Source organism: Rhamphochromis sp. 'chilingali' (genome assembly GCF_963969265.1).
Source record: "Rhamphochromis sp. 'chilingali' genome assembly, chromosome: 14".
In the NCBI taxonomy this organism is placed as follows: domain Eukaryota; kingdom Metazoa; phylum Chordata; class Actinopteri; order Cichliformes; family Cichlidae; genus Rhamphochromis; species Rhamphochromis sp. 'chilingali'.
Genome location: NC_137941.1, coordinates 13,742,052 through 13,769,238, shown reverse-complemented (window position 1 = coordinate 13,769,238; position 27,187 = coordinate 13,742,052). Strand labels below are relative to the sequence as shown.

Genomic DNA, 27,187 nt, shown 5'->3' with positions numbered 1-27,187 from the left:
AAAATAATTGTAATAACTATTAACCTGAAGTAAGAGTGATACCGTAGTCTAAACTGCACTATTCATTTTGAGCTCAGTTCCCCTCCTGAGGGAGTGAGACTCACTTACCAAAGGAGTAAATGACGTTTTTGTCATATTCTTTTATATCAATCACACAACAAAGCTCTTTTGTGTTAACAATGCTCAGTGCTATATCATATTAAACTCTATTGTACTATATGCTATGTGTTTTAATGTCTTTTAGACACAATGGTATAGTTTATATAATTTTATAATTAAAGCAGTCTTACATTACATTTTAGTACAGTAAAACATATTGAATGTAAAAAATTCTGAGCATTTAATGCTATTCCTCCACAAGCAGGGATTTCACTGGAAAAACACACATCCTGTTATGTGATTTGTCATCAAGGGTGTTGTATAAAGCTGTGACCCACTTCTATTATTTGAGAGTATAGTTCTCCAATGTCATATAATTAGTTTTTAGACTAGTGGGTCATAACAGTGTTAGGGCTGGGAAAAAATGAGATGACCTTTGCGACCTAGAACAAAGCAGAATGACAGAAAAGGATTTAAATAATTTCTATGTTTCTGTGAGGTCTTTATATGTGTAAAAAACAAAGTAAAAGTCAGCATAAATTAACTGTATACTGATTCCTTAGAAGATTACAGTATAATTTAAAAAGGAAAACAAGCATAGCATTAGTGGTATAAAGCTAAAAAATAAATAAATAAATAAATAAATCATTGGGCATGAATAGCTTATTGTGTAACATTATACTACAGGATATTTCTAACTAACTCGGCAGGTCATTCTTAAAGTTAATACATTTTGGGATCAGTTACATTTCAATTTAGTTGTGTTTACATATCGCCAAATCATAACAATAGTTTCCTCTAGGAACTTATATTGTAAGGTAAAGACCCTACAATAATATAGAAAAAACAACAACAACAATGAAACAACCCCCTATGAGTAAGCACTTAGCAAAATTGGAAAGGAAAAACTCTCTTTTAACAGGAAAGGACCTCTGGCAGAACCAGGTTCAGAGAGGAGGGCCAGAGGACAGCCATTGGGGGTGAGACAAAGAAAAGCACAATCCAAAGACATGCCACTCATGGAGTTAGGTGAATTGGTGATTCCAAATTGCTCATAGGTGCAACTGGTTCTCAGCCTCTGTTAGTTAGCCCTGTGGCAGACTGGCAACCTGTCCAAGGTCTGCCTTGGTAGCCGCAATAGCACCCCCTTACCCTACAAGGACAAGTGGAAGTATCACTTCCAAAATCTTGCCATATACTAACAAAGGTAGCAGAATTTTAAGCATAGTTTTAAAGATAAAATACATTTTGTGAACATTTGACCTAATCTGACTTTGCAAAGGCAGTTCAAACAAACTTAATCTTGCCATTCCCTATATGCACATATCTTGCCAAAACAAACAATGGCAGTAAGAATAGGTCTATATTACACTTTGACCTTCAGATCACTTTATTGACACTGAAGACAAGGTAAAAGTTCAAACTTGTAATCATAGTTACTAAGTTATAAAACTTTTTGTCAGTTTTTGATCAGTAAATCATTAAGTTGACCTTGAGGGCCTTGGTGGATGTAAGCCACATTTTAATGGGTGGATATCATCAACTCCCTCTAAACCAGGGGTGTCAAACTCCAGGCCTTGAGGGCCAGTGTCCTGCAGGTTTTAGATAAGACCCCAGGTGAACACATCTGAATCAAATGATTAGTTCATTACCAACTCGAGGCCTGGAGTTCGACACCTGTGCTCTAAACCCTGACACATTTTAATCAGAATTCATTCAAAACCTTTCAAGCTATCGTCTTTTCAAACAAGATGACATGGAGATGCTACCAAAAACATGACCTCCTTGACAGAGGTAATGAAAAAATTGCAGGTTCCAATACGGGAGAGGGAAAAACAAAGACTACATGACATCGGTTGTCACACATTTACTTACTCAGTGGGCCATAATGAAACTACTACGACCTCTAGCTTTCAAAATGTTGAATGACAGCATGACTGCACATCTCCACCCATTTTCAGGCATTTTTAGAGCTAATAATGTACAGTATTTTCTGCTGATGGTGCTGTAACCAAAAATAATCCAACAAGGTCTTGTAACAACAACAACAACAACAACAACAAAAATGACTCGCTGACAACATGAACTTTTATGGCCACCTTTTTTCAAAAACAGTACAAATAGTTAGCGTCTTCACTTCTACTACATAAAGGATCAAGTTCAGGGTTTTCTTCCGTTTCTCGCGCATCTTGCTCAGAGTTATATATATATTCAGCTATGTCCGTGCTACATCACCCTGCACATTCCAAACGCGCGTCCACGTCAGAGACAAGTGGGAGTGGCTTGCAGCCTAATATACCGTAACAGCTCCGCGCCCACCTGACATTACTTACTCACTCGGACCACATTGACGGCCGTTGTGAGAGGTTACACATAACCTGAAGCCAGCTACAACTCGTGTTTTTTTTTTTTTCTTTGACGGGCCAATCTACTAACAATCAACCATGGTAAGCATAACTCTGTCAGTAGTCAGTAGACTGTAAAAATATTTCCTCTCCAAAGTTTAGTAAAGGTTTATCATCTATGAAATATTTCCTAAGCAGGTGCATTTCCACAGTATGCGCCAACGAATCTATATGATCCAGATTTAAAGTGGGTGATGCAGGGATTCTTGTTACTGCTCCCCGTGTGGCCTCCTGCAGCAGAAATAGATTTTTAGCTCAATGATTGGCAGTAAAGCTGAGCTGACTGCTGTCCTGGATAAGCAGTGGTGATGATTAGACACTTTCACCTCACCAGAGAGAAGCTATACAAAGCAGATTTAACTCAGATAAAAACGGGGGGGATTTGTTGTATTAACAGTCTAGTGGTTTTCAAATTAGGGAACTGTTTGGTTCTTTCAAATAGCTTTGAGAATACGAATAAATAAAAATACTTCTTTGCTATTAAGGCGTGCGTTGATTACAACCATAGCCCGTTTGCAAGTGTGGCATGTCTCATATCTATCATCAAGTCCAAAGTAAGTCTCAGTGTGTAGTTCTGCAGAGCAGGAAATATTTTCCTATTTGTCATGTTAACCAAACAATGGCATAGATTAAATTCATGGCCTATTTTCTACTTTTTCAAAAATAAAAATTTAAAATATCATTTTTTAAAAATAGAAATCACCTGTTCATAATCAAATGAAACAAACCTTTCCCACCTGAGATGGATATGATCTTGGACCCTCAATTATTAGCTCTGATGTGCTCTGATGTGTGATTACTGTGTTATGTTGAATTTTTAGTGGCATATTTCACTGTCAGGAAATTCAGCTAACACACACATACCTGACCTTTTACCTCTGTTTGCTCTGTGTAGTGTAAACACAGCTTGTTAGCACTGTCAGTACTGCTTAAACCAAATGGTATCACTGTGTACACTACAGTATACCCAGCTTGATTAAATTGACCTAATGCATAACATTTAGTTCCTGTATAGCAACTGTAGGATTCTTTTGTTTCTTTAGTGTATATATAACACTAAAGAAACAAATTAATACATCTACACAGACAGAGCACTTTACATAAATTCACAAACTTTACCTTTCCTTAAGCAATATATATTCCATAATCAGGCTAAGTATTACACTTAACGACAAGTTCAGGCATACCTAAACATGTTCTGGGAGTGCTAAGTTCAAAAGAGAGGCTTTCCTTTGATCCAAAATCTGCAGCGCAAATGTGCTGAAAGGTGACAGTTAAAACCGTGTTACATGAATTGTTGATGGTGCCATCAACCTGCTTGGCTAGTATTGCATCCTCACCATGCAGCTTTTCAAATAGGTCAGCAACTTTGATTTATTTTAAAAATATCATAAGTTAGACATATTAATTATTTATCAGAATCCAATGTTGAACCATCCCCAGAAACATGCTTTGGTTTATAGCAGGAGCAACATCCCAGGATGGTCTTGATGAGAAACAATTAACTAGAAACTATGAATATCCATTAAGTAGGTTTTAGGTTAGATAAAGCAGATTCTGGGGCAAGTGTGGTATTATACAGTGCATGTGGCTCAAAACTAATGAATGTCAGACTGGCAAAATGTGTCTTACATGTTGGACCTGACCAAGGTTTATATACAGGCAGAAGTACTGGCACAAAGAAATGCAACTAAATGGTAATAACCAAATGTTCAACCAACATTCAAATATACAAGATGACCATTTATATGGCATATCTCTTGGAGGACTCTAAAACAATATGAACAAAATACATGACATATAATTCATCTGTTGATTCTTGATCTCTTTTTTTCCAAACGTGTACTGTGAGAGTGGGCGTTAAGAAATCAATTTTCATGCTTCCTGACCTAAAAAATCTTTTACAAATTTATTATGTCTTTATATGTTCCTTTCTTACACTCCGTATGTGTCAAGCTTGCGACTAGTTATTTCCAACGCAGGCTTTTTAATCACTGACAAAACTGGAATGTCAAGTAAGTGTTGAGACACCTCAGAGATGTTTGTTTTTCTCTCGACACACCCTGACAGTCTGAATAAAAAATTTAGTTTGACAGTTGGAGAGAGATTTATCTATGACAAAGCCCTAAATACCTACAACTTACTGTACTCGTTATACTTAAAGACATAAAAATATCTCAGCTTCCAAACAGCAAAATCATTCTAACACACACTTTCAACAGATAAGTTACAAAAGGTCTACTGTTTTGGGGACTAGCAGTCAGTGTTTACAGGAATAGCCAGCCCTCACAGCTAGGTGTCAGGTTAGCACGAGGAACCAAAAATAACTGTTCCACAAAGCTCTGCTAACCTAGAAGCCCAGGCAAGTATGAGGGTCATCACCACCGAGAAGTCCGCAAGAAAAATGGCTATGTGAATTATAAGACTTACAATAGTGAATATATCCAAATATATTTGCTTCAATAAATGAAATATGGTCTCTAGACCACTTACACCACCAATACCATACTCTGAGTCACCATCTGTTCACAGAGAAAGAGAAAATTGGGGACATGTAAAAATAGCTGCCTGACATAAACTAGTGTGGAAATGCAGCGTACCACATGTGACAAGTTGTTGAAATACAAACTGGGTAGACTTATTTTTCATGTATGCCCCAAACAAAGATGGTTAGGTCAGAGTTTACACAAAATTCCCAGCAAGAGGCTAGCATTCAGTTTAAAGTTTTATGAGCTGGATCTTGAAGTTCAAAGACTAGGTTTGTTCTCTGGCATTACTATTATTGGAAAACATAGCGTTAACATAAAAATGCGAGACATCATCCCAGTAACTCAAAAAATGAATATTTTCAGCATTTAAACGGCATGTCAGACTAATAATCTCACTGGTAGAAAAATCAAATTTTACCACAAAGCAGTCTGTCTCTGTGTGATCTAATACCCAAGACATGTAAAGTGATATAGCAAAAAGCCTTCTTTTGTTCTCTGTATAATGAATAGTTAAACCATTTTTTAAATTTATTTTAGGCTTCACATGCATAAAAATACTGAGGAAAACACAGTGCAGGCTTTGATTGCCAGTGGACTGTTGAGGTTTTTTTTATTTAGGTCATGTTTAAAGTATAACAAATGCTTAGTTGCTCTCTGGACTCGGCTTCCATTCCAGCTCCTGACTGCTCATAGCAAATGCATGACATCCAGTGACAGCTGCAGCAAAAATGTGTTTTGCTTGTTAATCTTCTTTCTCTCGCATCTTTGCTTCCATCTAGTGGCTGAGTTTCCAGATTGGTTCCTTGAATTCTGACAGCAATTGTAAAATATAATTATGCCCAAATTTGTGGTATTTTAGTGTAATCTGTGTTTCCTTTTCTCCTGTATGTATATATGTGTGAATATATACACTGAATTTATGTTATCTTGCTCATTTTTCTGTCTTGCAGCGTGAATGCATCTCTGTCCATGTAGGCCAGGCTGGTGTCCAGATGGGAAACACCTGCTGGGAGCTCTACTGTCTAGAGCATGGAATCCAGCCAGACGGCCAGATGCCTAGTGACAAGCCCATCGGTGGCCATGATGATTCCTTTACCACCTTCTTCAGTGAAACTGGGGCTGGAAAGTATGTTCCCAGAGCAATCTTTGTTGACCTGGAGCCCACTGTCATAGGTAAGTAGGGCTCTGAATTTGACCTTAATTTAACTAATAAAAAGCACTTCCTATAATAGATGAATTTGTATTCTTAGCGCTTGCTCTTTTGCTTTCCCAGATGAAGTTCGAACAGGAACATATCGTCAGCTCTTTCACCCTGAACAGCTGATCTCAGGAAAGGAGGATGCAGCTAACAACTATGCCCGTGGACACTACACCATTGGGCGAGAGATCATTGACTCTGTCCTTGACAGGATCCGTAAACTGGTAATTGATTAAAGGGAATCCCCATGTTTTAATTAATGTTGCCCTCAACTGCACAAAATCTGACATTCAAACCCCACTCTGCACAAATAGCAAACTTTGTGATATTTTCTCCACACAGGCAGATCAGTGCACTGGTCTTCAAGGATTCTTGGTCTTTCATTCCTTTGGTGGAGGCACTGGCTCTGGTTTCACCTCCCTGCTGATGGAGAGGCTCTCTGTTGACTTTGGCAAAAAATCAAAGCTTGAGTTTGCCATCTACCCAGCCCCCCAGGTTTCCACAGCAGTGGTGGAGCCTTACAACTCTATCCTGACCACCCACACCACCCTGGAGCACTCCGACTGTGCCTTCATGGTGGACAATGAGGCCATTTATGACATCTGCCGCAGAAACCTTGATATTGAACGTCCTTCCTACACCAATCTCAACCGCCTTATTAGCCAAATTGTCTCGTCTATTACAGCCTCACTTCGTTTCGATGGAGCTCTGAATGTTGACCTGACAGAGTTCCAGACCAACTTGGTGCCCTACCCTCGTATCCACTTCCCTCTGGCCACCTATGCTCCGGTCATCTCTGCTGAGAAAGCCTACCACGAGCAGCTGTCAGTGGCTGAGATAACCAATGCCTGCTTTGAACCAGCTAATCAAATGGTGAAGTGTGATCCTCGTCATGGTAAATACATGGCCTGCTGTCTGCTGTATCGTGGTGATGTGGTGCCCAAAGATGTCAATGTGGCCATTGCGGCAATCAAGACCAAACGCACCATCCAGTTTGTGGACTGGTGCCCCACTGGCTTCAAGGTGGGTATCAACTACCAGCCTCCAACTGTGGTTCCTGGTGGAGACCTGGCCAAGGTGCAGAGGGCTGTCTGCATGCTAAGCAACACCACAGCCATCGCTGAGGCCTGGGCCCGACTGGACCACAAGTTTGACCTGATGTACGCCAAGAGAGCCTTTGTTCACTGGTATGTTGGGGAGGGCATGGAGGAAGGAGAGTTCTCAGAGGCCAGAGAAGATATGGCTGCTCTGGAGAAGGATTATGAAGAGGTGGGGATTGATTCATTTGAAGAAGATGAGGAGGGAGAGGAATATTAAACAGGGTCAGCTGTAATTTACTGTTTTCAGGGGGAAATTAATTGTGGTAGTAGTTATTTATTGGAGGGGGGGGAGATAATATTTTGGATTTTAATCCAGAAATGTAACTTTTTATTTACACTTTAAAACAGAAAAGTCTACCTAAAATCTATATCTGTTTTGCCAATAGCTTTTATGTTTGTTAGGTTCTGTTAATATAATAAGTGAGTGAATCTTTATTTTTTGAACTATTGTGGCTCAATAAATCTCTCCCAAGATATAGATTCTTTTCTTTTTTTTAACCCAATGCATCTCAAGAAGTATTTTATTGTGTGTGTGTGTGTGTGTGTGTGTGTGTGTGTGTGTGTGTGTGTGTGTGTGTGTGTGTGTGTGTGTGTTCTTGTAACCTGTTAAAATCAGCATGATACTGCCATCTATTGGAAGTTATTCACCTTTCAGGACACAAAGTTGTCTCGTCAATTGGGTAACTTCTCAGTTTCTTTGAAATACGAAACACATGATTGTTTAGACTTGTTGATTTCTTTAGAAAAGTGGGTGTGTTTTAGAATTTGCTGGGAGTTGTTTCCAGCCACAAATACCAGCTCCTCGATCTCCTGATATTACTCTGTCAAGCTCCACTGTAACAAGTTACATAGAAGCTGAAACCAGTTGGGACTCGCTCTTCATTGAGGGCCAATCTACCAACAATCAACAATGGTAAGCATAATTCTGTCAGTAGACTGTGAAGAAATTTCTTCTTCAAACTTTAGAAAGGTTTATCTTCTATGAAATGTTTCCTTAGCGGGTGCATTTCTGCAATATGTGTCAACGAATGTTCAGTAGATCTATTTAAATGCTCCAGATTTAAAGTGGGTGATGCAGGGATTCTTGCTACTGCTCCCCGTGTGGCCTCCTGCAGCAGAAATAGATTTTTAGCTCAATGACTGGCAGTCAAGCTGAGCTGACTGCTGTCCTGGATAAGCAGTTTTGATGATTAGACACTTTCAACTCATCAAGAGATGACCATTAAAATTACAATGGAGATTTAATGTAGATATTAAAGAAAGAAAGAAAATCTTTTTATTAGGTCTATAGTGTTTTTCAAATTTAAGGACATTTTTTGGTTCTTTCAAATAGCAATTAAGGATACTAATAAAAAATACAAACAAATCACTTTCATCTATGACCTGGTTACTTTCTATAACCAAAGTTTAAAACATTACAAAGATCACATGTTACTAATCAAATGGCACAAATACCTCCTACCTGAAAGAGACATGATCTTGTAGCCTATAATACTAATAACTAAAGAAATAAAAAGCTAATAATTGTTTGTTACAACGTGTGGTGATTAAAACCATAGCCTTTAAGTCAGTGTGGAATGTAAGTGTATCTTTTACATCTATCAACCTGCAGAACAGGAAACATTTTTCCTTTAAAATTCAAGTAGCCCTGTTAAACATGCAGGTATGTACAGCATTTGCAGATTAAATTAATGGCCTGGTTAATACATTTTTTTAAAGTTTTAGAATTACTCTTAATAATCAAGCATGCTGAGACATGACCTTGCAGCTTCTACAAATGGCTGCTGATGCACTGCATTTTTAGTCACATATTTCACTGTCAGAAACTTCTGCTCATTTGTGCTGTTAAAATTGCATTATAAATTCATAAATATGCCATTCCTTGTGAAATATATTCGGTGTAAATATTGCACTGTGTTTAAAGAAAAGGTCACAGAGATACACAAAAATATGTTCTGAGAGTAAATTAAAAAGATTCCTTACATGCCAAGTGTGCTGAAAGGTAGTTAAAACTGTGTGCAACAGTAGTTCTAATCTGAAATGACATGAATCTTTGAGGCCACCATCAACCTATAACCTTATATTTTGAAGGGTAGATTTTATCCAAAGAGTTATAGTGGGATGCAAAAGTTTGGGCAACCTTGTTAATAGTCATTTTCCTGTATAAATCGTTGGTTGTTACAATAAAAAAAAAAAAAAGAAAAAAAAAAGAGAAAGGGACAAACAGTGATATTTTTAGAAACAAAATGAAGTTTATTGGATTTACAGAAAGTGTGCAATAATAGTTTAAACAAAATCAGGCAGTTGCATAAATTTGGGCACGACAACCAAAAAAAAAAAAAAAAATTAAATCAATATTTAGTAGATCCACGTTTTGCAGAAATTACAGCCTCTAAACGCTTCCTGTGGGTTCCAATGAGAGTCGGGATTGTGGTTGAAGGTATTTTGGACAATTCCTCTTTACAAAAATTCTCTAGTTCATTCAGGTTTGATGGCTTCCGAACATGGACAGCTCTCTTTAACTCACACCACAGATTTTTAATAATATTCAGATCTGGGGACTGAAATGGCCATTCCAGAATGTTGTATTTGTTCCTCTGCATGAATGCCTTAGTGCAGAGGTAGGGAACTCCAGGCCTCGAGAGCCGGTGTCCTGCAGGTTTTAGATGTGTCCTTGATCCAACACAGCTGATTTAAATGCTAAACTACCTCTTCAACATGTCTTGAAGTTCTACAGAGGCCTGGTAATGAACTAATCATCTGATTCAGGTGAGATCTAAAACCTGAAAGACAGACTCTCGAGGACCAATGTTCCATACCCCTTCCTTAGTGGATTTTGAGCAGTGTTTCTGGTCATTGTCTTGTTGAAAGGTTCAACCCCAGCGCAGTGTCAGCTTTGTCACAGATTCCTGGACGCTGGTCTCCAGAATCTGCTGATACTGAGTGGAATCCATGTGTCCCTCCCCTGACAAGATTCCCAGTCCCTGCACTGGCCGCACAGCCCCACAGCACCTTACTCCAGAATGAAGCTGGCTTGTCCAAATGTGCTTTAGCATACCTCAAGCGGCTCTGTTTGTGCTGTGGGCGGAGAAAAGGCTTCCTCTGAATCACTCTCGCATACAGCATCTCCTTGTGTAAATTCCGCCGAATGGTTGAACAATGCACAGTGACTCCATCTGCTGCAAGATGATGTTGTAGGTCTTTGGTGCTGGTCTGTGGGTTGACTCTGACTGTTCTCACCATTCGTCGCTTCTGTCTATCCGAGATTATTCTTGGTCTGCCACTTTGAGCCTTAACTTGAACTGAGCCTGTGGTCTTCCATTTTCTCAATATATTCCTAACTGTGGAAACAGACAGCTTAAATCTCTGAGACAGCTTTCTGTATCCTTCCCCTAAACCATGAGGGTGAACAATCTTTGTCTTCAGGTCATTTGAGAGTTGTTTTGAGACCTCCATGTTGCTACTCTTCAGAGAAACTTAAACGAGGAGGGAAACTTACAATTGACCCCCTTAAATACTCTTTCTCAATATTGGATTCACCTGTGTATGTAGGTCAGGGTTCACTGAGCTTACCAAGCCAATTTGAGTGCCAATAATTAATGTACAGGTTTTGGAATCAATAAAATGACAACAGTGCCCAAATTTATGCACCTGCCTGATTTTGTTTGAACAATTATTGCACATTTTCTGTAAATCCAATACATTTAATTTCACTTCTCAAATATCACTGCGTGTGTCTCCTATATGATATATTTAACTGACATTTTTTTTTTATTGTAACAACCAACGATTTATACAGGAAAATAATGACTATTAACAAGGATGTCCAAACTTTTGCATCCCACTGTATAACAGGAGAAACATCCCCTGCATGGTCTGGATGAGAAACACTCAACATAAAACTGTGAATATCCACAAAGTAATGCATTTGATTCATGCTAAACTATATTAGTTACAAAGTTTAAACTCTTAGACTGTCGGTTGTGACTGCAAAGAGAATTGCTTGATTCATAGAATTGGAAAGCACAGATACAGTCAGGATAAGCATGATGGTCCTGACTACGGTTATTCTACATGCAAAACTATAGTGACCTAACGAAAAAGAAGTAAATGATTATTACAAAAGATTCAAATAACACTCAAACATACAAGATGTTGTCAAATGCATGTTAAGGTCAAAAACAACAAAACATTTGGCAGTGAATCATTATTTCTCATCTTCTCATATTTTAAATTCATTATGTACATCTTCCAGGTCTTACTGTGACAAGAAATAAGCAAGCCAACACTTCCTGAAGCGGAAGTTTACTGTTGACTTTATTTTGCTTGTTCTTCCTTGTAATCTGTTTCTGGTAGATTTGTGAGTATTCATTTCAACCTGCATTTTTCTGTTACCAACAAAAACTGGAATATCAAGTCAGACATGTTTGTAGTTTTGTACACGCATGTTTGAAAATTAATTTTTAAAAAAAACAGAGACAGTTAGAGAGGCATTTGTCTTTGACAATCCCTAAATAATAGTTAATTATCATACTTGCAGTTATCAAAATCTCTCAGTTTACAAATAGTAAAATCAAGGTAACACACACTTTTTACAGATTTGCTGCAAAGGTTTACCTGACAAGGACCACTGTTTTGATGATCAACAGTCGGTGTTTATTGGAACAGCAACCACTCACAGCTTGGTGATAGGTTAACATGAGAAACCTAAAATAAATACTACACAAAGCTTTGCTAACTGATAAATCTGCAAGGAAAATGACTGCGTGACAAATGCAACAGTAAATATATGCAAGTATATTTTCTATAAAATCACTCTGATAACTTGGCTGATAAATGATACATAAATATTTTCTGTGCTAAAGTTCATAAAATGATACAAGTCCCTTTTCTTTAAACTTTGTTTTGACAGCTCAAGGTCATTATGTGTAAAAAATAATGTGTAGTCAACGCACCTAATGGTGACATAATGGTAAACCAAATAAACTGGAAGTCTAAAGGTCACAAGAAAAGGGGTTTTCAGTGATATACCGGATATGTTTCTAACCAATATTTTGCCAATACTATAGCAGGCAGGCATTTTTTAATTGTTATGGTCATGGTAACAAACAAAAAGCCAAATAGATTTTTAGAAAAACATCCAAAAAAATGTCTCATCTGGCACTGATGAACTCATTTATTTCTTTTCATTACCATCATCATCCTGCATTTTTAAATCTAAACACACACACACACACACACACACACACACACACACACACACACACACACACACACACACACACACACACACACACAAAACAGCAGTAACTTGCTTTACATTGTCTCTCCTGTCTTTTGATAAGTATGCTGGAATCAAGAGAGTGGATAATAACAAGTCTTGTGTTGTATTTTTACTGTTAACTGTGAATGCTAGAGTCATTAAAACAGTAGCTTTTCAATAACACTACATATATGCATACTGTTATTACAGTACTTACTAACTTGAATCTCAAAGTAAGAGACTTCATTGTCTGAATAATACTTATGAAAAGTGTTTAGTTGATTTATCAGTTCATCAGCTAAATATTATTTCATGGCTGCTGTCAACTGTTGCATAAAAGAACCTGGTGCAGCTTTGCGATTTCAAATACAAATGTCATAGGGCTTATTAGGTCTATAGTCCCAAATATTTTCCAAAGGATATGCAAAGCAATTAGTGCTTTTCAATTAGAGGGCCTGGCAAAAGGACTTCTTAAATTTAAGTGGTGCAGAAACACAATGCACACAATGTCTGCTACTGTCATGTTTGTGGAGAACAAAAAAGAAAAAAGAAAACAACTACAGAATAGGAATTAATTTCCAGCCAAAGAAAATGTATACAACATTTGTTTAATTCAGTCAAGGAACTACCTTAGTCAGAGACACTGTGGGTATCATTTGTCATTTTTTCAAACACATATACCATCCTGGACTACACCTCCACTTTTTTTCTCCTTTCTGTTTTTTTTTATGAATGCTTTGCATTTGCATACACCCGAAAAAGTCACTTGGATGAATGATGAAACATTTCACCCACTAAAAGCACTATGTTCAAACGAACACTGCCAATTTTCTGGTATTAAATATCTTCCTTTTTTGGTAGCAAAAAGATGTTTGTTGCAGAGTATAAACATACACAAGCAATTGGTTAACACACATATATTGTGGATCTCTGTCTGTGCAAACATAAATGAACAGATATTGCTTCGCCTTTGAGCTACATGTGGTTTTAGGGATAGTCCAGAGGCAGGATTTCCCAAGATTTGTTATGCTATTGTTCATGTTTTGTCTTGGTATTTTTCATCATGTTATCATTCATCATGAAAAATAGATCTGGAAAGAAATATTTTATTAAATAAAGAAATTGATTGAAAAAATGAAAATATTGGGCTACACTTTGTTAAATACAGTATTGATGTATGGACAGCTGCAAAAACAGAATAAAATAATTACATTTGTTAAAGGGTGCCTGGTGTTCCGATCATACTAAAATAGTTAAAATGGCATTTTTCTGTATGTACAACATAATATCCTGCTCATATTTTTGTAAAACAGTGAAAAGGTTAGTCTGTTACACATACATTGATTCTCTGTAGAAATTATGGCTGTGTGCAGTCTGAATTATATACATTTACAACAATGCCAGATCTGTAAAATGGGTTCTTCCACTGAGAGCTCCTATTCAAACTGATGACAGTGCTGGGTAGATGATTGAGGGGGGAAAATACAGTTTTCTGCTCAGTAAGACGAGACTAAAGACATCAAAATTATAAAATCAGAGAAGTAGAATTGAAAAACAACAAAAAAAAATATCCTATTGGCTTGATAATAACATTGCAGGTTTACCAGGTGGTATGTGTGTGTGTTCATAACCCAATTGACCCAAATACCTCTAGATGGCACTGCAATGCAGGCACTGGCGAAACAGTCAAAGCAAAGTCTGACGTCCAGCCACATGATTTAGAGTTATTATAGTTTATCCTGAGACAGACTTTAATATGTATCAGTCAGAAACTCCTTAACAAGAAAGAAATCTAAACAACAGTTGTTGAGATATTTCACTTAATAACAAGTCAGATTCTCATTGTGAGATTAAACGTAAAACACTCCGAGAATCACTTGTTTTCAAATTCCAAACAGCGCTGAAAACTATCTTCTTTCCAGAAATGCAGTCTTGGACACAGCCATAGGCACCGCCTCTCTTCTTTTACTGCAAAAGGCTTCACCTCCTCATGGGCAAGGCTAATACTTAGGAGTCATTAGGGCCACAAAGCACCTTTCTCCTAAAGTCTCACCCTTATCAAGCTGGCTCAGACAGAGGTCCCCTGTAGCATAACTGAAGATGTACCCCTATCTTCCACTCAATCCATAAGGCTCTGGGGGCCACACATTCTGAAGACACTAAAGTGGTGGGTTACTGCAGGGATGCATCACATTTCCCTTTGGAGAATCAGGTCAAGTTTCTCAACAGATTGTCATATGGCGAACTGAGGTTTTGCTTCTTCTTTTTTAAATCTTCTGCATGGTTTGAGATTATTTATTTAGCACTCGCAGATCAATTAGACTTTATTTTGTCACCCATTGCTACATAGATACATAATTTCTTACAATCCTTGCAGTTCAACTTGTTGTCACGGTTCTGGGTCGGTTTGACCCAGCATTTTGAGTTTCTGATGTTTTGGTTTATTTTGGCACTATGGGCTGCCCTTTGATACGCTTGTGCTTTGATTGTTATTGGAATTCTAGATTTCTGTTTATCCGTGTTTAAGGATTTGTTGCCTCATGTATAGTTTGGGTTCCATGTGTTATTTTCTGTCTGCCTCTCAGTGTTGAGTCTGTGTGTGATGGTTTCTGGTTTCCTGTTTTACTTTGAAAGTTCATGTCTCATGTCAGTGCGTTCAGTTTTACCTCTCCCCTGTCTCGTTAGCCTGATTTCTCCCAGCTGTGTCTCCCTCCTGTTGCCCATTCCCTGATTACTCCCCTGTGTATATAAGCCCTGTGTTTTCCTGTGCTCCCTGTCATGTTGTACCTTCAACTTGTTATGTGTTCATGATTTCCAGTCCGCCAGCACCTCAGCTTAGAATTTTGTTTTGCTTTTGTGAGTCTTATTTTATGCAGAAGGTTGTCCAGCAATAAAGCTGCGTTTTCAGTTTAAATCTCGTCTCCAAAGAGTCCTGCGTTTTGGGTCCACCACTCCTGCCTGCCTGCCACACAGCCACCATGACTCTTGTTTACCATTACCTCAGTGTCATGTTACCTCATGTGGACTAAACAACAGCCACCTTTTTGTTTATTTTTATGTCATCCTGACCTTAAATTCCGGTAGATATTGTCTACATGATCCATGAGCTGTTAAAACAAAGTCTAAAAAAAACACTGGTAGAAAGCAGTTTGGCTCTTTGTGGTGTACTAGCCAAGACATAAAAGGATAAACCCCAAAGCTTTATATTTTTTTCTCTAGCTTATGACAGATAAATAAAAATATATTTTGTGCAGAATAAGTGCAGAATTTGACTGCCATTGTTTGTTTGTTTTTGAGCTCCTGACTGATCTTTGCAGGTACATAAATAACATCTAGTGACAGCTGCCATTTTGCTTGTTTTTTTCTTTCTTAAATATCTCTTTGCTTCCATCTAGTGGCAAAATTTCCAAATTGCTTCCTAGAATTGTTCAGCATGTGTACAATGTCCAAATGTGGTATTTTGGTGTTTTCTTTTCATAAACATATACTGTTTTGTTTTGGGGCATGGGGGGATTGTTTTGTCTTTTGCAGCCCGAATGCATCTCCATTCATGTAGGCCAGGCTGGTGTTCAGATAGGAGACACCTGTTGGGAGCTTTACTGTCTAGAGCATGGAATCCAGCCAGATGGCCAAATGCCTAGTGACAAGCCTATAGGTGGCAACAATCATTGCTCTAGTGCTTTATTCAGTGAAACAGAGGCTGGGAAGTATGTCCCCAGAGCAATCTTTGTTGACCTGGAGCCCACTGTCATAGGTAAGTAGTGCTCTGAATCTGACTAAAAGCTTTTAACTAAAAACACTTCCTATAACAGACGAGTTTGTGTTCTCTTTTAATTTTCCAGATGAAGTTCGAACAGGAACATATCGTCAGCTATTTCACTCTAAACAGCTGATCTCAGGAAAGGAGGATGCAGCTAACAACTATGCCCGTGGACACTACACCATTGGGAGAGAGATCATTGACTCTGTCCTTGACAGGATCCGCAAACTGGTAGGCGAGTAGCCATTAGAGAGACAAGAACTTGCAATCAAGCCTAATCAACCACCAGTCTTAGTGTTTGTTTTTTTTCTCCATATCTACAGGCTGATCAGTGCAATGGTCTTCAAGGATTTTTGGTCTTTCACTCCTTTGGTGGAGGAACTGGATCTGGCTTCACCTCCCTGCTGATGGAGAGAATCTCTGTTGAGTTTCGCAAAAAGTCAAAGCTTCAACTGGCTGTTTCCCCTGCCCCTCATGTTTCCACAGCAGTGGTGGAACCTTACAATTCCATCCTGACTGCCCACACCACCCTGGAGAACTCTGACTGTGTGTTCATGGTGGACAATGAAGCCATTTATGACATTTATCGAAGAAACCTTAATATTGAACGTCCTTCCTACACCAACATCAACCGGCTTATTAGCCAAATAGTCTCATCCATTACAGCATCACTTCGTTTTGATGGAGCCCTGAATGTTGACCTGACAGACTTCCAAACCAACTTGGTGCCCTACCCTCGTATCCATTTTTCTCTGGCCGCCTACGCCCCGGTCATCTCTGCTGAGAAAGCCTACCATGAGCAGCTGTCTGTGGCTGAAATCTCCAATGAGTGCTTTGAACCCTCAAACCAGATGCTAAAATGTGATACTCGTCAAGGTAAATACATGCTCTGTTGTCTGCTGTATCGTGGTAATGTGGTGTCCAGAGATATCAACTCTGCTATCAGAGCAATCAAGACCAAACGCACCATTCAGTTTGTGGATTGGTTGCCCACAAATTTCAAGATGGGCATCAACTACCAGCCTCCAACTGTGGTTCCTGGTGGAGACCTGGCCAAGGTGCAGAGGGCTGTCTGCATGCTAAGCAACACCACAGCCATCGCTGAGGCCTGGGCCCGACTGGACCACAAGTTTGACCTGATGTACGCCAAGAAAGCATTTGTTCACTGGTATGTTGGGGAGGGCATGGAGGAAGGAGAGTTCTTAGAGGCCAGAGAAGATATGGCTACTCTGGAGAAGGATTATGAAGAGGTGGCAGGTATCAATTCATTTGAAGATGATGATGAATATTAAAATGCATTATATCTTATTTGTTATTTTCTGGGATAAAACTAATATTGGTTATTTATTATTTGTAGAAGTGAGATTAAAACGTTAAATTCTAATCAATTTACTTTTATTTACTCTCGATACCTACAGACTCTGTAGGTTGTTTAGTTTGTAGCACTATGATAAAAAGTAAAATAAACTGTTTTGAACTGTTGTTGCTCAAAAAATTGCTTCCAAAATACAGTACTATATAAAATGCTTGAGTGATCTGTCATTTCTTTTTTTCTTTTTCAAGAAATCAAACTTTATATTAATGTTTTCAAATTATGTTGAGCAATAGTTCTCCAAGCTTTTATAGGTCTTTCAAAGGCTTTTTTTGGATGTGTGCTGACCATTTTCAGAGGAATGTTGGGTTACTGGTTTTTTTTTTAACCAATTAATAATACCCTTTAAATTGTTCAATCATGAAAATTCACTGAACTCAGTGGCTAAATTAATACTGTACTTACACATAACAGACAGCTTTGCCTAAAACCATTTTTTGTCTTTTTTGAGTCAAACTAAAACAATTTAGTTTGATCTGTAATTATATTCATTTTCCTCTTCCCTTCTCCTCATCCATTCAAGAATCCATTCTATCTTACCATAGGTCTTTTTTTAAACAAAGAAATTGTTTATGTTCAGGGCTCAGTAACCATCATCAGCTACTTTCTTGGTTGCTTGAAAATATCAGATTCACACAAAAACATTTCAGTAAGGGGACATTGTGTGTTGTAGCCTCCTGTGTTTTTTCAACCATGCTGTGAAATGCCTCCCCTAAATTCTGTGTGCAGCTCACAGAGAACGTAATTCTCAAACTCAAATTTAAGTAAAATATTTACTCTTCAACACTGTAAGCAGGGATTAAAGTGGGAAGGTGTCACTTCATTTATTGAAGACTTTTGATCTTGATAGGCAAGCTAGTGTTTAATTAGTTAATTTTTCCTGTCCTGCAACCTGGCGATCCTTGCAGTGACAGCATGGAGATTCTCTCTCAATCATAACAAAATAATTACATGCCACAACCCGCTTATACATTCAACACTTTTGGCTGTATGAAAAAACGCAGTTTAGTCCAGGCATACTCTGATGGTGCAGTGTTAAGTTAAATCAAAGATAGCATATATCAAGTATTTTATATGTTATCAAGTATTTTACTTTAAGGTAATATTTTGATTAGATTCACTCACCTAATTCTACCTTTGACACTAGCTTTATCCTGTCTAGGGGTTGGAAATTAGCCATATAACTTGTGAAATATCTACTTAAAAAAAGTCTGATTGTGAATATGGCAGCACAGCACTGCCTGCACAGAAAGGAAGTATGTAGCAGTCAACTAGATATTTATATTTTAAAAATGTAAGTTATCTACATAGATAAACAAAACAAGAACAACAAATCTTTTGCACTCTGGCCTCGTTTTTGTCGTCTGCGTCTGCGATTGCTGGTTGCCCGGCAACCATGCAGACGCTTCCGGAAGTGCGTGGCTCAGAGTCAATATGGCGCAGAGCGTACTGAATAGACTACTGATGTTATTTGCTTCAGCGTGTTCTTTCAGTTCGTTCTTGCTGTCAGTTTTCGTCGCCCTTTCCGTATTCGATGAAGGAAATAGTGATAATGTATTTAGCGCAAGCCAGACGGTTACTGCACCCGTCGCTGCCGCCAGGGATTTGCGGTAAGTTTATAGCGTAACGGTGGGCTAACCAGCAATGCTAACGTAAATTTGGAAGCAGCTGTTCATTTAACCGTACAGGCAGTGTTTCTTTGTAGTTAACACGTCGGGTTTTTTTTCTTTTTGGCCTTTTAAGTCTATATTGATATCGTGCCAGCTTTGACTATGTCAAACGTCATCTTAATCTATTAAAAAAATTTACAATTTAATGCCTTCTTCCATAAAATTACCACAAATCCAGAACAGCCAGAACATTTTTGTTCTATAGTGGAGTTCTGAAACAACATGATTTCATTTGTGTTTACCTTTAATGCAGAATTTAGTGTTCTGGTTATTGTATGTGTATTATTGCTTTCTGTAGTTAGGTGATATGTATAAGTTATTTGTACCCATGCTTATTTGTTTGATCAGACTGTAACTTCCAGAATTGTTAAACAGCCTGCTGTAACAAAAAAAAGAGAGAAAACAACTGCCTGGGTCACTAAAAGCTAAATTTGCAACAGTGAGTAAGGCTTTCTAAAGTTTTAAGGTGGTACCTCAATTTTGGAAAGTATTAGCTACAGTATACAAATAATGTGTTATGCCTTTGTCTTGTCACCACAGGTACCTTTTGTATGATGTAAACCCTCCAGAGGGTTTCAATCTGCGCAGAGATGTCTATATTCGCATGGCTTCTCTGGTCAAGACATTGAGGAAAGAAGGAGATGACTGGGTGTTGGTGCTTCCCCCATGGGGTCGCCTTTACCACTGGCAGAGCCCTAACCTCCATCAAATCCGCATTCCATGGGGGGAGTTCTTCAGCCTTACTAGCCTTCAGGCCAACGTACCTGTTATTGAGTATGAAGAATTCATTGCTGGTGAGCATTTGGATGGGTGATGCAGACTAGGTTTCATTTTCATTTTTTTGAAAGAGATATATCTACGGTAATATATATAAAAAAATTCCCTTCCTGCCCCTGCTGGTGGTCTATCCTTCACGCTCAGGTCCTCTGGGAGCTTGAGGGTCCTGCGCTCTTCTGGACAGAGATCTCGGATGTTGTTCCTGGGATCTGCTGGAGCCACTCGCCTACCTTGTCCTAGGAACAGTTAAGATAGTGCGCAGGACCCTTAAGCTCCCAGGCCTCTGGACCCGAGCTTGAAAGGGAGTTTCAAGCTCAATAAATTAAAATATATAAATTAAAACCTTTTCCAACACAATTATTTGTTTATGGCAAACTGAACTCTCCTTGGTGTAGAAAATGGAGGCCCGTTTATAGACCATGTTCTGGTACTGCAAAACTATGCGGAAGGATGGACTGACGGAAAATGGGAGGAAAAGGTTGACGAGCGGCCATGCATCGAGAAGTTGATGTACTCCAAAGATAAACATGGCTACTACAGGTGATTAAACAATGCAGAAAACCAGCAACATTTATAAAACATTGCATTACGAATACAATACCACTCATACATTTTGTTACACACAACAACTAGATGCCATTATCTGTATCATGACAGGGGTCAGAAGTAAAGATGTGGGTATTAGTGTGATGAATATATTTGTTTTTTAGTAACAAAGATGTAATTACACAAGAAAATACACAAACCTACTTCATGTCTACAGTACTTTGCAAAAGTTTTGATTCACCCCTCATTTCTGTGAAATTTTCTTCCAAGGAGCCAGAAGTGGTCTTGAGAAATAGGTTTCCAAACCTTTTCAAGTTGTTTCAGGGTTTTTAAGTCTGGTCTTTCCACCTGGCCATTTTCAGAAAAATATTTTATGTTTGTTAAACCACTAGATACCACTTGACCCATGAATCATTAAAGCATAAAAAGCACCTGACTGATGGGATGAAGTAGTTTTGTGGCTACACATAACAGATAACTTAGCAAAGAACTTATTTTAAATTGGGGCTTGGGGATCAAATACTTATTTAACTCAATGACATGCATCAATTTATAATTTTAATTTAATGTGGCTTTATTTCTGGATTTTTGGTTGATATTCTATCTGTCGGCATTAAACTGAAACAACAAAAATTAGAGACTGTTCATTTCTTTGTAAATAAGCAAACTTACACATTCAGCAGTTATTTCCCCCACTGTGTTTTGGCATGGTGCAGTGTGTCCTTAAAAAGTCCGAGGAAACTGGACAATTGGAGAACAAAAGAAGAAGTGCACACAGAATAAAATGATCTATTAGATTATAAAATATTAACTTTCAGTCTTCCTGGGACATATTACTGACATTTCTAGAAAAACATAAATAAATGAGGTGTGGTTCGAGATCTTTGCACAATACTGTAGATAGCACATATTCACAGTTCTGTGTCTATCTGTGCCCACTACTTGCCACATGTATCTTGTCTGTTTTTTAGGGGCTGGTTTTGGGGATACGAAGAGACGAGAGCTCGAAATGTAACGTGTTTATCAGCACAAGGCCATGCATCCGTCATAGCACCGGTTCTTCAGAAAAACATTACAGCGACGTGAGTCTACAAAGGAACATGCTAATAAAAAAGTCACCAACCATACGTTATTGTTATTTGTTATCTGGCATCAGTCAAACGGTAAAAGCTGTTGAGTGATGCTGGTAAAACGTTTGGATTTAATGTAACATGTCTTCATTAAAAGTCACTATTTCCACCTTAAATTGAAATGACTTAAAACTCTAAAGAACTTTAAAACATTACATTAGTTCAACTTGGTGTACCATTTCAGTATAGGCATTACAATTAGACATTTCTATTCCTGGTGTGTAATTCAGAATACAAGTTAATATAAAAAAGTATGCATAATAACAGGGTGACATTGTCTCAACATAAAGCTGATCATATGATCGTCATTTTAAAAAAATGATGATCATATGATCTTCTTTTTTTTGGAACATGTCTGAAAGATGATCTCGCTTCATTATTATTCAGCTCTGCCATTACTCATAGCTCTGTCAGATTTTATGACACCTACAGTGGTAATCTTGTTTGCATGCTGTTGTTTTTGCAGATCTGTTATGCTCGACCGAGCAGAGACGCTCCTTCATGATCACTATGCTGGGAAGGACTACTGGAATGTAAGTCAAGAACTATAGAATTTTCAGTTCGTGATACGTCACGTCTTATGTTTCAGGTTAGGTTAGGTCATCATAGGCAGTGTTATTCTTCCTAGACTTTTTCTATGTGTAGTATACTGCAGCATTACTGTGGCATCACTGTATTGTTACTGATAATAAGTTACATTATGTATCTTTTGCATTTTCAAAAACAATGGGATTCTGGGAAATTTTGCTGTCTGTAAACTGTGGTCTGTGTCTATTCTAGACACGACGCAGCATGGTTTTTGCAAAGCACCTGCGTCTCATAGGGGATAACTTCAGATCAAGACATCTAAACTCTACAGATGAAACAGACCATACGCCATACAGCGAGGACTGGACTCGTATGAAGGTTTGACAGTGTCTTATAAGAGTATATTTATGGGATTGTACTAGTTATGGGTGTGACCATTTTCCATGTTGAGCAGCATTTTAAAAAGTGATGTGCTATTTTTTGATCACTCCTCAGGCCAAGCCTGGCTCAGCTAAAGGTGGTTCATATCTGGGCGTCCACCTGCGCCGGAAAGACTTTATCTGGGGTCACAGAGAAGATGTGCCGAGTCTTAAGGGAGCTGTCAAAAAAATACGCAGCTTGATGAAAAAACATAAACTTGATAAAGTTTTTGTTGCGACAGATGCAGATGATGAAGGTAGTGACACACACACATTTTTAAAGATAGAGAAATTATACTTGTAATGCATTGAAGCTTCAGTGATTTGCATATTAAGTCAAGTTTTAGAACACTATTTTCTAGCTAATACTTATAATAAAATACAATCAGCTAATAATTCCTTTAACTCTTTGTCGGACGAGGGACCCTGTGTGGTAACTTGATTTACAAAATGTATAAATACAGTGGGGCAAAAAAGTATTTAGTCAGCCACCGATTGTGCAAGTTCCCCCACCTAAAATGATGACAGAGGTCAGTAATTTGCACCAGAGGTAGACTTCAACTGTGAGAGACAGAATGTGAAAAAAAAATCCATGAATTCACATGGTAGGATTTGTAAAGAATTTATTCGTAAATTAGGGTGGAAAATAAGTATTTGGTCACCTCAAACAAGGAAAATCTCTGGCTCTCACAGACGTGTAACGTCTTCTGTAAGACGCTTTTCTGTCCCCCACTCGTTACCTGTATGAATGGCACCTGTTTGAACTCATCATCTGTATAAAAGACACCTGTCCACAGCCTCAAACAGTCAGACTCCAAACTCCGCCATGGCCAAGACCAAAGAGCTTTTGAAGGACACCAGGAAAAGTATTGTAGACCTGCACCAGACTGGGAAGAGTGAATCTACAATAGGCAAGCAGCTTGGTGTGAAAAAATCAACTGTGGGAGCAATCATCAGAAAATGGAAGACATACAAGACCACTGATAATCTCCCTCGATCTGGGGCTCCACGCAAGATCTCATCCCGTGGGGTCAAAATGATCATGAGAACGGTGAGCAAAGATCCCAGAACCACACGGGGGGAGCTGGTGAATGACCTGCAGAGAGCTGGGACCAAAGTAACAAAGGTCACCATCAGTAACACACTACAACGGCAGGGAATCAAATCCCGCAGTGCCAGACGTGTTCCGCTGCTGAAGCCAGTGCATGTCCAGGCCCGTCTGAAGTTTGCCAGAGAGCACATGGATGATACAGCAGAGGATTGGGAGAATGTCATGTGGTCAGATGAAACCAAAGTAGAACTTTTTGGTATAAACTCAACTCGTCGTGTTTGGAGGAAGAAGAATACTGAGTTGCATCCCAAGAACACCATACCTACTGTGAAGCATGGGGGTGGAAACATCATGCTATGGGGCTGTTTTTCTGCCAAGGGGACAGGACGACTGATCCGTGTTAAGGACAGAATGAATGGGGCCATGTATCGTGAGATTTTGAGCCGAAACCTCCTTCCATCAGTGAGAACTTTGAAGATGAAACGAGGCTGGGTCTTCCAACATGACAATGATCCAAAACACACCGCCCGGGCAACAAAGGAGTGGCTCCGTAAGAAGCATTTGAAAGTCCTGGAGTGGCCTAGCCAGTCTCCAGACCTCAACCCCATAGAAAATCTGTGGCGGGAGTTGAAAGTCCGTGTTGCTCGGCGACAGCCCCAAAACATCACTGCTCTCGAGAAGATCTGCATGGAGGAATGGGCCAAAATACCAGCTACTGTGTGTGCAAACCTGGTAAAGACCTATAGTAAACGTTTGACCTCTGTTATTGCCAACAAAGGTTATGTTACAAAGTATTGAGTTGTATTTTTGTTATTGACCAAATACTTATTTTCCACCCTGATTTACGAATAAATTCTTTACAAATCCTACCATGTGGATTCATGGATTTTTTTTTCACATTCTGTCTCTCACAGTTGAAGTGTACCTCTGGTGCAAATTACTGACCTCTGTCATCATTTTAGGTGGGGGAACTTGCACAATCGGTGGCTGACTAAATACTTTTTTGCCCCACTGTATATATATATATATTGTAATATTGTCCAGTAATACTCTGTGGTTTAAATTTCTGAGTATTTCTGTGAGTTTTCAATAAATATTTAAAGAACAGTGTGAACATTTAGTAGTAGTTTATCTAATAGATAGTATACTTATATGATTTTATTATACTTGTTAATCTGTAAAATTTGCAGAAATAAAGGAGCTGAAAAAGTTGTTGCCAGACATAGTGCGCTTTGAGCCATCCACAGAGGACCTCGAACTCTTTAAAGATGGAGGAGTTGCCATAATTGACCAGTGGATATGTGCCCATGCAAGGTATATTTAGTTTCACGGTTTTAATACATTCAGTATTTAATGCATTATTTGATAACATTTGTGATAGTAGTAGTAATAAGGCAGGTTATTTATTTCAAAAAATATAAAATTACACATATATGACATGAAAATTGGTTAATTTGTCATTCCAGTCATTACAATTTTTAACATTAATATAACATTACGGTAGTGTTATTTTAGCTCTGTAGAGGAGTATTGAGTGAGAAAATATAAATAGATGATACATTTTGAGTTTTCAAATTTGTGGTGTTGCATGTCTTTCTAAACCGAGCAGCCTCAGCAGCAAGCACATACAGCTAATGGTAAGTTTCAAGGGGGAAATGTCATTCAGCCATTACCTATACTAAAAGGTAAATGCTGTCACATAGTGGCCAAACACCTTTATCCTTGAATGTAATGCACATTAGCTTGTCTGTGAAGGTTCTTAGTCATCCAGGTCATCGTAGTCAAAGGAGCTTGCAAAGAAAAGCGTCTGGACTTCTTTAAGTTACTTGAAGACGTTTCACCTCTCATCCGAGAAGCTTCTTCAGTTCTAAGGTCAAATTGCATTAAGGCCATCTATAATCCAGTTTTGAGATCCCTTCCCAGACGCCTTAATGCCCACTCACATCCTGGGCCATCTGATCTCAGGAATTCGCATGATAAGGTGGGGCCAGGTTTCACAATGAACTCACCCGAAACTCTGGCTGATTGGGACCCACACCCAGTTTCACACCTTGGCTCAGGCGATTAGAGGATCATCAGGGGGTCCTTTTGTCCCTCTGTGGGGGGTTACTCCCACTAGGTTTATATCTGGGACTCTCCACCATTTGACCTTAGAACTGAAGAAGCTTCTCGGATGAGAGGTGAAACGTCTTCAAGCAACTTAAAGAAGTCCAGACGCTTTTCTTTGCAAGCGCCTTTGACTGCACATTAGCTTGTAACTTATGGTAAAGGTGTTGTGTAGTTCAAAGTTCCCATTATTGTTGTGTACGGCTGTTCTTTATGATTTTGCCAGTAAACTAATTTAAGCTAAATGTAAAAATATCCCAAACTTTTTTCCCTTTAAATTAGACATAAAGGCACATTAATGTGCGTCAGTTTAAAAATGTTTGTTTGATTATTGTGGAAATACTAGTTCTTTAACCTATGCCCAACAGAAAATAGATTTGATATTTCGATAGCTTTATCACTTGTTCCTGCCCATGGAAAATATTTCAACTTGAAAAACTACTCACGGTGACTCATGCTGTTCTCACCGTATTGCGTAGTTTTCATGGACACCATCTTTCTTTGAATTTATATTTTTCTACGTGTCTTTCCAGATTTTTTATTGGAACATCAGTTTCCACTTTCTCTTTCCGGATCCACGAAGAGAGGGAAATTCTGGGCTTTGACCCCAAAACTACATACAACCGTTTCTGTGGGGACACTGAGAAAGAATGTGAACAGCCCACGCACTGGAAAATTGTTTATTGATGTGACCATTAAGAGTTTGGTTAGACAAAGGCCAAATGCAGTGTTTGGAATCTTCAAGATATTTTAATAATTTTGTTGTTCATTTTTATTTACGTTTCATGGTTTCAGTGTTGTGCTGCCAGGTTTGAAAAGACCGCTCTTTTGGACTTTATGCTAAATAGGCAAAGGAGAGGACTTCCAAACATGTAAACAGTATTAATTAAATTTTCAAAAAATAAAGCTGCTTACATTTTAGTTTTTTAGATTGTATACGTGCTATTTTTTGTTTTGTTTTTTAACTGTATTTTTCATTTTTATTTGTATTCATGGCAATGGTGAACAGATTATCTTGTAATGGAACAAAGAGTATTAGACGGTGTATTCTCATTTTAAATCCAGTGGGGTTTTTGAGGGGAGTTTTTTGTTGGTTTTTTTTCTACAAATTGGTAATCAAAGGTTATACTGTGAATTAGATTAAGAAAACTTGCTTTTGTGAAGTGTCTTATCAAGATGCACAATCAATTATGATTTTAGAAACACAAAAACGTTTCACTTTTTTTATACAGTATCTGCCCTTTCATAATATTGTCAGTATTGGAACGGTAGGA

At 38.4% G+C, this 27,187-nt stretch overlaps 3 protein-coding genes across 5 annotated transcripts; all 3 read left to right on the top strand.

The window, feature by feature from the left end:
* Positions 1–2,408: 2,408 nt before the first annotated feature.
* LOC308409594 (tubulin alpha chain-like) lies at positions 2,409–7,766 on the top strand. The gene is made up of 4 exons (XM_080902445.1): positions 2,409–2,546; positions 5,944–6,166; positions 6,267–6,415; positions 6,534–7,766. The coding sequence occupies exons 1-4, from the start codon at positions 2,544–2,546 to the stop codon at positions 7,506–7,508; spliced, it is 1,350 nt and encodes a 449-aa protein (XP_080758571.1). The 5' UTR covers positions 2,409–2,543; the 3' UTR covers positions 7,509–7,766.
* Positions 7,767–7,907: 141 nt separating this feature from the next.
* Positions 7,908–17,881, top strand: LOC308410608 (tubulin alpha chain-like). Of its 2 annotated transcripts, XM_080904070.1 has the most exons (4): positions 7,908–8,204; positions 16,086–16,308; positions 16,397–16,545; positions 16,638–17,855. In XM_080904070.1, exons 1-4 carry the CDS (start codon positions 8,202–8,204, stop codon positions 17,604–17,606), a joined length of 1,344 nt encoding a protein of 447 aa, XP_080760196.1. In that variant the 5' UTR covers positions 7,908–8,201; the 3' UTR covers positions 17,607–17,855. The 2 variants fall into 2 exon arrangements, with proteins under 2 accessions (XP_080760196.1, XP_080760195.1); XM_080904069.1 differs by lacking the exon at positions 7,908–8,204 and having other exon boundaries at positions 9,542–16,308; positions 16,638–17,881.
* Positions 17,882–19,091: 1,210 nt separating this feature from the next.
* pofut2 (protein O-fucosyltransferase 2) lies at positions 19,092–26,834 on the top strand. Of its 2 annotated transcripts, XM_080903718.1 has the most exons (10): positions 19,171–19,296; positions 19,705–19,795; positions 19,897–20,150; positions 20,529–20,673; positions 21,651–21,761; positions 22,276–22,342; positions 22,590–22,715; positions 22,833–23,013; positions 24,998–25,121; positions 26,447–26,834. In XM_080903718.1, the coding sequence occupies exons 3-10, from the start codon at positions 19,961–19,963 to the stop codon at positions 26,598–26,600; spliced, it is 1,098 nt and encodes a 365-aa protein (XP_080759844.1). In that variant the 5' UTR covers positions 19,171–19,296; positions 19,705–19,795; positions 19,897–19,960; the 3' UTR covers positions 26,601–26,834. The 2 variants fall into 2 exon arrangements, with proteins under 2 accessions (XP_080759843.1, XP_080759844.1); XM_080903717.1 differs by lacking the exon at positions 19,705–19,795 and having other exon boundaries at positions 19,092–19,296.
* Positions 26,835–27,187: the final 353 nt, after the last annotated feature.